We start from the raw sequence: 10,020 nt of genomic DNA on the forward strand, positions 1-10,020 counted from the left end.
GGAAAAAGTAACAAAGCCAAAAAAGCTTAAAACGTGCTCGAAATTAACTAAGGTAATAAATAATAATTGCTGATAACAACTAGCATTTATACATATAGTAAACTTTATGAAACACTATGTCACGACTTTTAGTCCTAGTGTTTGTAGCTGAATAACATCTGGTTCATAGCTTACCAAAAAGAAAATATAATTTTATATAAGTTATAAATAGAAAATATAATTAATTCAAATTAAAGAAAAAGTAATACATTTTTTTGCATAAACGCTTCAATTTCAGTTTCTAAGTTATATGTCATCTGCACAACTTGGACGACGTACTTTCCCGATTAATTGCAGGTGGCCTCAAACTTAAACCAGTTAAATGCAATTTGTTCAAAGAAGAAGTTAGATTCTTGGATCATGTGGTTTCAAAATCAAGTGTTTCCTGCGATCCGGAGAAAATCTCTGCGGTTTCCAATTAGCTTGCGCCCTCGTCGATAAAGGATGTAAGGCAGTTTTTCGGACTCGCATCATACTATCGCAAGTTTGTCATAGATATTTACCAAAACTGCGCCTCCACAGAACGATTTGACCAAGCCTCAAAAACAGTTTTGCTGGAATGGTAAACGTTTACACTCATTCAACTTGTTGAAAGACGCACTCGTAACAAACCCGGTATTTAGATACCCGGACTTTACGCGGCAGTTCATCCTCGATACAGATGTTTCAAATTTTTCGCTTGGCTGTGTTTTGTCACAGATTGAAGATGGTGATGAGCACCAATTTCCAATCCAATTTCAAACGCTAGTAGGTCCTTAAAAAAAGCAGAAAGAAATTATTCCACCACGAGGAAGGAACTCCTGGCAATTGTTTATGGGGTGCAGAATTTTCGTTATCTTAGCACACCTTTTCATCTTCGCACGGACCACGCTTCGTTACGGTGGCTGTGGACAGCAAAAGATACATAAGGTCAATGTGCGCGCTTGAAATATTGATTTTGATTTTAAATTATTACGTCGCTCTGAATCAAAGCACTCCAATCCAGATGCACTTAGTAGAAGGCCACAGAACAGCAAAAGAAGTGATTCTAATAGCGTCGAATTGAATGTTGACAAGTATCCGTTTGAAGTTGAAGAAAACTTTAAAATCGGTAAGACCTCGACGGAACGTGTTTTAAGTATTGATCTTCGGGAGGGGTTTGGTAGGACTCCTGATCAAATTTCACAAGCTCAAAAGTCCGACGAACATCTTTTCGTAGTACTAGGTTGGATAAGAGCCGACACAAGACCACCTTTTAAGAAAATTAAGAAATTGAGCAGTGAGGTTCGACATAACTGGTCTTTGTTTGGAGAGTTTTTTTAGTATACCAGTGCTTGTACCGCAGTCTGGAAGACACATTGGCAGGAAAACGCCTTCAGTTACTGGTTCCTAAAGAAATGCGTCCGAGAGTCCTGAAAGAGTTATATGACGCATCACATGGAGGAGGACACATGGCCACATGGGTGTTGATAGAACATCTGAAAGAGTTTCAACACGATTTTACTGGTCCCGCTGGAAAACGGATGTCCGTGAGAATTGTGAGCGTTGCACACTCGGTGATATACGTAAAGCTCCTTCTAGAACACCTAGAGCGCCCTTGGTACCCTCCGATGAGTTGGAGCCGATGCAAAGAATAGAGAGTGACGTCCTGGGAGGACTTCCAGTGACACATTCAGGTAACCGTTACATACTGGTAGCCACTGACATGTAGGCTACACTAAATATATGCAGGCTTGGTCAATTGCATCATAGACAGCCCAAGAAACGGCATTTGTTGTCTATCATAACTGGATGACGATTCATGGTGTTCCGGAGCGTATTCACAGCGACCGAGGAGAAAACTTTGAGAGCCAGTTGTTTAAAGAGCTTATTGATTTTCTCGGCTGCAAAAAATCAAGAACCACAGCATACCACCCTTCTGGGAACGGAGCGGTTGAAAGGGCAAAGAGAACAATCCTTTTCATCATGCAGATTTATGTCCAGCGCGATCCACTATCCTGGGAAAAAGAGACAGGTGTTTTTCCACATTTCCTTCTGACAGGACGAGAATTGAAGTTACCAGCAGATTTGATAACTGGACAGCCTTCAAGTCATCCATCATCGTCGGCAATGTTCGATTTACAAGACCGTATGCGGCTTGTTCACTAAGCCGCGGATACAAGACTCGACCAACGTCGGCAATCCATGAAAGCACGTTACGACAAGTCGGTATTGAGACAAGCGGAGTTTCAAGTAGGAGACAAGGTCATGCTGCGAAACACTGTCATATCAAAAGATGAAAAGCGAAAGTTAAGGGTACATTTTAACAGGCTAAAGCTAAGCAGTTACCACAGTTTTAAGTATGATGGTATTTTATTTCGGATCCGTTTATATACGGCCTATTTTACAATAGCTATCAATCTCAAGTTTTTATTCCTTTTGTAGTGTTATTAGCATGAAGCGTGATTTGTAACTCACCGATGCTTTTTATTGTGTTTGTGTTATTGTGTTGGTATAGTCGTCATAAGTTTAAACTTCTTTTTTTAACAAGTCATTTTAAATTTGGTGTGGTGTAATTTTGTGTTTACATTAATTGCATAGAAATGCTGTACCTTGATTTTCGTTTGTTTTTATTGATGTGATAACAATTTCTGTCACTAGTGCACCATTTTGCTGTGTTTAAAGAATCGTTTTTGTACACCTTTTTTGTGGCCCACTATAGCATACGTAGTCGAAAAGGTTTCCTTCAAAATTCACAAATATATCTAGGTAACAAAAGTTATGGCGGTTGTTTCGTGATTATATTGTAGTTTGTCGTTGTATTTACCATATACTTACTCTATAGCCTGTTATGCTAATTGATGTTCAAACAATGCCAGAGCGAAATTTATTACGCTGTTTTACGTTTCATTTGTCATTTCGCAGTGTTGTCTGCCTCCGGGCGGATCGAAGCGCTTGTCGATTTGGCTGTGCCTTGTATGTTGTTACAGCGAGTGAAGTTGACATCCTACCGATGCCTGTACTGCTGTGTAGACGAAGGTTTTTATCGTTAGTGAACTGCAGATCTCTTCGTACCAGCACTAAGAAAAGGCCGTTAACAATTAAACGTTTTCGTACAACCATATATGTGCAAGGGTGGACATAATGAGATAGAGATAAGGTTCTAGACAACAGCTTGTGAGAACCAGCAGCATGACTTACGAAACATATTAGCTTTAGCCTCATTCAAGCACATTGTATTCAGGTTTTGTTTTTAGTTTCAAATCCAATGGAAATACTGAGAAAACTGTACTTATGTTTATTTTGCGGACTGACAGAAAATCAAGGCCGGACTTTGTCAGCCCATGGACTGACGGTCAAAGACAAATGTTGAAACGATACGGATAAATTCAATTCAAAGCAACATTTGCTTTTTAATTCTCATATTTACATATTTTGTTATTTAATTTTATTGTTTGACTTTGCAAAATTCAAACAATGATTCGGATGCCAACGCCATGGATGTGTCGCTTTTGTGATCATTGGCACAATACATGTAATTGAAGCCTTTTCGAAAACTCTTCATTAACCGTTAAGCCAATAATGCAAAAGCTCTTCTTCAAAGGAAAAAACTAAGGTTTGAGAGCTGTGCTGTTGAGCATAACCACAAGCTAGACGTAAAAATGGTAACTAATCGTGAAATGTTTTACGGAGTTATAATTCTCACTGCAGTTTGTTTGCTGGGCATCGTCGTCATTTCTAATTGTAACCTAATGACATATGAAGATGATAAAGGTCTGTCATTTTGCATAATTTACTTAACACTTTGTCGACTAACCCAATATAATTATAAAAACTTAGTAAATACGTTAGTAATATCCACCCAGGTATATAAACGTCGTTGTTGTCGAACTTACATACAATGGAAAACAAGAAGTAAAATATACAACATCACTCTGTTTTTCTATAGATGAATCGCTTCAACTTGTGGTAAAAGATTATCATTATAAGAAATTAACGGAACACGACTCGCCTGAAGAATCTTTGGAGACCATTTGGAATTACGTATACCAACGTCAGGTGAGAATTGACTTCTAGAAATTTATTTGCAAATAAACGTGCAGTGTGGTCGTTTAATGTAGGGCCAATATTACAGTTTAGCTAAGGATAGAAATATAAAAGATAATATTCTTTTCAACTGCTGCGTTTACGTTTAAGGCAATTGTGTCCAAAGTGATGTAAATCTAAAATTTATTCAAACGAGCAAAGCGTGACGGACCCTATAAATGCACAGCAATATAATAACAATACAGTCAACTCTCGATTTATCGGACTTCGATTTAACGGACTTCGGATTTAACGGACTCAATATGCGCAGATCTATGAGTAAAAGAATGTACCAAAAGAACGGTTTTTATTGTTTTGGAATTCGCCAGGCTACTTGCGTGAATGCGTGAAACGATTAGAAAGCTGTCTCTCACAACGTCACAATACCAGCGTATTGTGATCTATCAGCGTACTCTGTCAGCGTACTCTGTACTCTGTTAGCAAGAGCCTTCATTCGGTGCACCTTAGAATCAGTTGTTGTGTACTGTAAATGTACCTGTGTACTGTAGTCGCGCAGGCTATACAAAATACAAACAAGGAACGCATTTCATGTGTCTTTAAACTGCTACTGTGTTGTACTGTACAGTATTTGGTTTATTAAGCGTGAGCATCTGCGCAGTATAAACATGTTTGGTACGCGTAATACATCTCTCCATCAAAGTACTGTAGTGTTTTATCGTAGGCGTGTTTTCCAAGCAAAAGCTAGAATTTGCGGTGACAGATGGTCTACGACTCTACGCTATAGCAGAGTACTTGACTGTACACTGTACAGTAGTGGGAGTACGGTATTTTCGATTAACGGACTTTTTCCAGCAACGGACTGCTGCTGGTCCGCATTTGTCCGTTAAATCGAGGGTTGACTTATACCCAATTCATGAGTGGGAGCGGTTTCCTCAATGTGCTTATGTAACCAAGATTTTCCATAGCCAGGAGACTTCCTGCTTTTACGGCTAGTCAATTAGCTCCTTTTGCTTTTCTAACTTTTATTAGATTTTCTTTGATAAAAACAACCATCTTTCTTCTATCAAATCCAAACGTAGACTGACCCAACACTCGCCCAGCACTTCCCAGCCGAGCGCAACACCACACAAATACAGATTCCACCGTTGTCACGCAATGAGAAAATAAACGCGGGACGCTTAATACCAATTAGGCCCTAGGGGTAGCGATGTAAGACGTCATAAGAGATGACTAAAAACATGTGTACATATTAAATACCAGCATTTTTTTAAATACCAATTTAAATGTAGTACCATCACCACACCATAGAGTATAAACCACAAATTTTGCTTTACGGTCATAAGTAATGCTAAACGTGCCACCTAACACTGTCATTTCTTTTATTTTCATTAGTTCTTAACAAATTGAAGATATTTATAGAAACAGACAAGTCCTGAACGTCTTGTTTTGCCGTGGCATTTGAATGCAAATGCACTTACTATTACAGTACGTGGAACTTTGTAGGTGCACTACTCACTAGTGAGGTCTCTGCTCGTGCATGGTGCCCAGTTGATAAACCCTGGATTACACGATCTAGTTTTAAACGATTAAACAGTAAATAGTTACGTTTGTTGAAAATAACAACTTATTGTACGTTTCTGGCAGTCGGAATAAAGTATATTTGAATGAATATGAATATACCTAGTTAGGAATAACATTTTGGAGGACGTGATTCATGCAGATGTGTATAATTTTTTAGTACATTTGTAAAGAACATGAATACCTCGGCGGTAGACCGCTGGATAGGGATGGAGCATACGATCTTTGTCTTGAAGGAAGATTGTGGCCAATCAAGAAGAACCCCGATAGCAAATGCGTCTTGTATTCGTTTGGCGTTGGAGGTGACTTTACCTTCGATGACGAAATTGCCAATAAAGGCTGCGAAGTTCATTCGTTTGATCCAAGTAAGACTCGCGATGTTGATTAAAATTGTCAACAGTTTATTTGCGTAAATATTAAATTCTCATATGAATTCATGTGTGCCACTTTGAGATGCAAAAATATAAATGTCACAACATATATATGAATTAAAGCAAATTTTGACAGCAATGCAGTTGGAAGATGGCTTTAAACGCGACAGCGGTGTTATTTTCCATCTTCTGGGAGTTTCCGATAAAGACAACGATCGGGATAGTAATGGATGGAAAATGCGCACAATAAGTATTAGAAGATGTTAATTTGGGGAGAAAGATCCCTCGGTTACCGTTAAAACAAAAAACCCTCCTGTTTATAGAAACCATCAAAAAGGAACTTGGACACAGTGATCAATTTATAGATTATCTTAAAGTGGATACAGACGCACCAGACGGTGGAGGATTTGAAGACACGGTAATCTAAATTTCAGCTACTTACTTAAATTCTTACATCGTTTACTGTGTAGATAAACTATAAAGAAATAAATGAATGGCCATGCACATCATGGTATGAATTCAAATTTTACGTTATTGATGTGTTTCGTATTTTGTAACAAAGGTTGAATGACACTAAACATTTTTTAAAATATCTACACCGAAAATTTTTGTCTTTGTAAATCAAGCGAAGCATTGCGCAGTTAAATTTAAACTAAGGTCTCTACACCTGAATGTAAATTTTGAGAGCTATACTAAACGTTCTAATTTGAATTTATTCAATACTATAGTGCCTAAATAAGCGACTAAAACTCTTTCAGCACTATCAAGAATGTCGCAATTATTGAGATATATAAATGTTTGCGCTTCTATATATACTTCTTCTGTATAGTGGGGTTGATGTTTAAATATTTGCGCGTTTCAATAAACTTTTTTTCGGTCAATATAATTACACTGCTGTTAGTTCGCTCAGAATAGATCACGACTCAACAAATGCCTTGTATATATGCAATAGGTCATGGAAGAAATGTTAGAGACCGGTTTGCATAAATGCATCCGTCAATTTGCGATGGAGATTCACATGCCTGGACCTTTAACAAATCCAAAATGGCTTGCTCGATGCCAGAGAATTTACAACCAGCTTACTTCCTTGTACGATCTTGGCTACAGGATATACAACACGACTGACAATGTCAGAGCTGCCCGAATTTTATTGAAGGATCCATCATACTCGCAAGCTCAGGCAAAACCAGGAATGCTTGAAGGTGGATCAACTATTTTATGGGAAGTGGCGATGGTGAACCTAAATGCTGAAAAATGTGACTTTTAAGTTTTACCATATACAGAATTATTTGACATCCCAACATTCTGCATGTTATGAGTTTTTCAACAATTGCTTTCGATAATTCTAGGCAAACCGGCAACTTTTCCCCTCGGTAGAGGCGATCCGCTTGTCTGGTAATTGAATGCCTTTGACTGTTCCAACATAAGTAATCAGTTAACATTATAACGTTTCGTAACCCTTTGGAAAGTTGCTGAGGACGTTGGGTAGATCGCTTCTAAATTCTTGCAAAAACGCTCAAAGCTCTTTCATAACCGGGGATAGAACTCTGACTGTTATACTCAAAGTTGAGGTGACATACAGCTGTTTGTCGTCGTTGTTTTGGTGTACCGAGCACGTTGTTTTGATACGCAGACAGTTTGTTTAGTCTTGTTGGTACCATATACGCTCTTTCTTGTATATAATATTAGTTATATTTTGCTGTCGGCACAATTTTTCCTATATTTTAAATATTCTTAGACATTTTAGAAGATTTCAATCAATTGGCAGTCTGCATAAATTTTGCAAATGAGTTCCAAATTTCATTAAATTAATTTTCAGACAATCAACTGTCTTTTAAAAAAAAAGCATCAATTATAATACATTTTAAATTTTACACTGTATCCCAGACGTTTTTTTTTAAACCAACTTGTTCTGGGTGAGCAATGAGCATGCCCTTGATTCCCCTATTAGGATAAATAGCGAAACTCCCTGCGCTTGGGAAGAACTGCAACAAACCGTGCACGCCAGTCACTAAACATCTGGAATTCGACTTGGCACACGATCAGGCATCCGCTATGAATAAGGTTTGGTTTGTCAAAAAATGTTATATAACCTATTTTCTTGAAAACACTTCTGTATATGCTAAATATGTAAAAATTTCACTAGAACCCTTGCAATAAAGTGAAAGCTCAACAAGAAATACGGTTTTGACTTCTTCACAGGGACAGTTCGTACATAGGGGTTACAGCTCCTCGTGTTAATTTTGTCCAAGTCAAATAAAACAATCACTATAATATGTTTTCAGTTTTCAATTTTTGTTTTCAAGCTTTCAAAATTTTTTTAGGATTAAAGATAAAGGATGAAAGATTGGCGATTAGTTTAAAAGAGAAGATATGCCAAACGTTCATTTTAGTTTTGTAGGGCTATATTGAAGTTAGATTTAGATTAGAAAGTAACTTTCGGTTAAGTTTTAGTTACAGTACATCTTGAAACATTTAAGTTAAGCTAACTAAAGACTGTCAAAACTAACTTCGAACGTTAGAGTTTTTTTCAGTAAAATAATGTCAACCAAGTAAATAAGCGCTGATAAGCTAGAAGCAAAAATTTGAAAATGCTGCAGATAAAGAAAATATTTATAGCCCGAACGTCATTTGCCATCAAAACCTATACAAGTAGAGGTGGGCAGTCGGTACTTCGAAAGTACCGTCGGTAACGGTACCGATACTTGACAAAAATGTACCGACGGTTCCGGTATTCGGTACTATTTTAAAAGAGTAATTCGGTACTTTGTCGATACTCGGTAACGGTACTTTTTGTGTAAAAGATGCTGCTGCAAATGCGATGTATGCTGCAATTATGCTCCTGTTAAAGGTTACTTCTGGTCAAAACATATGTGACGTTAATAGCTTGCGATTTTACTTGACATTTCTAGAATAAAAACGATCAATACATGCTAAAATTAGTATTAAGGATTAATTAACATGTATTTTTGAAAACATACTAGTTAAAATTTTGAAATCATCGCGTGAAATGTACGAGTATACCGGGACCGACAGAAATTTCTTGAAAAAAGTATTGCGGTATAGAGATTCGATACTTTTTTTCAAAAGTATACCGACGGTACGGGTATGGGTACTGAAAAAGTACCGCGCTGGAGTAATTCGTTACTATAGTTCCGCGGTATTACCCACCTGTATCTGCAAGCGTCATGTCTTGGCTATATTAACCAAACTAAACCAAAAAACGATTTCAAAACATTATGAGATTATACAGGCAATTTTTTTAACAGCCTGCACTTAGCTAAACAACAATTTGTTCCTGTATTGAATTTATTCTTGTGGTAAATTGTGGGCACCAATATGTTTTACCTCCGTTTTGTTGTCAAATAGTCTTCAATAGAATAGATTACAACCTTAATTTAGCGCCTCAGATATGCTGCGCCAAAGGGCAGACGTTTGTCCTACATACATATACGCCTTTTTGCAATACGTTTTCTATAAAACTTAAATTCTTCAGGGGTCACTTCCCAATAAAACGACAATTTTGCGCCGGCAACACAGTGATTGTTACCGTGTCGCACTCAATGCGTCATATTAAAAAAAGTAAAAATTTTCCGGTCCAATGCGCATGTGACGTCGATGTGGAGTAGTTCGTCGTTGCTTTGACGACAGCTGGTTCCAGGTCTAGGCTAAGTTGTAAATTTTGTGTGGGTTTGAATTTTTGTTTTTTTGGAGTATTTGTCATAAAATGTTAAGCTAAAAACTTGTTGTAAAGTTTAGGCAATTGTTATAGAAAACTGAGTACATGGATTTTGTCCAAATTAAGACTGTAGACAGACATAACCTAGGTCTTGTTGCAAGCCAAAATTCAGGGTAGGTTTATGATGTAATTTTGCGTTGGTAGCTTCTTGATTTAATGTACTTTGCATTGAAAAGCCTATCTCTTTGAATTGGGACATGACCCCTTCAGCGAAAAAGGCAAATGTGCTTAGGCGGCTGTCTTTGGTATAAGGAACGAGAAATATGATAAGCCGATTTCCAATGTATA

The 10,020-nt window shown here is 37.5% G+C and overlaps 1 protein-coding gene across 1 annotated transcript; it reads left to right on the top strand.

Moving 5' to 3' along the window:
- Positions 1-3,558: 3,558 nt before the first annotated feature.
- On the top strand, positions 3,559-7,874 carry LOC143462971 (putative methyltransferase-like protein 24). Its single transcript, XM_076961301.1, has 6 exons — positions 3,559-3,771; positions 3,947-4,056; positions 5,783-5,987; positions 6,130-6,243; positions 6,317-6,411; positions 6,946-7,874. The coding sequence occupies exons 1-6, from the start codon at positions 3,660-3,662 to the stop codon at positions 7,258-7,260; spliced, it is 951 nt and encodes a 316-aa protein (XP_076817416.1). The 5' UTR covers positions 3,559-3,659; the 3' UTR covers positions 7,261-7,874.
- The last annotated feature ends 2,146 nt before the right edge of the window (positions 7,875-10,020 follow it).

Source organism: Clavelina lepadiformis, chromosome 6 (genome assembly GCF_947623445.1).
Source record: "Clavelina lepadiformis chromosome 6, kaClaLepa1.1, whole genome shotgun sequence".
Lineage (NCBI taxonomy): Eukaryota > Metazoa > Chordata > Ascidiacea > Aplousobranchia > Clavelinidae > Clavelina > Clavelina lepadiformis.

Bases quoted from the DNA above. Each gene is read 5' to 3' on its own strand.
- LOC143462971 (XM_076961301.1), top strand. From the start codon at position 3,660: ATGGTAACTAATCGTGAAATGTTTTACGGAGTTATAATTCTCACTGCA. The intron at 3,772-3,946 runs GTCTGTCATTTT...GTTTTTCTATAG, and splicing joins GACATATGAAGATGATAAAG to ATGAATCGCTTCAACTTGTG. The intron at 5,988-6,129 runs GTAAGACTCGCG...AAATTTTGACAG, and splicing joins AGTTCATTCGTTTGATCCAA to CAATGCAGTTGGAAGATGGC.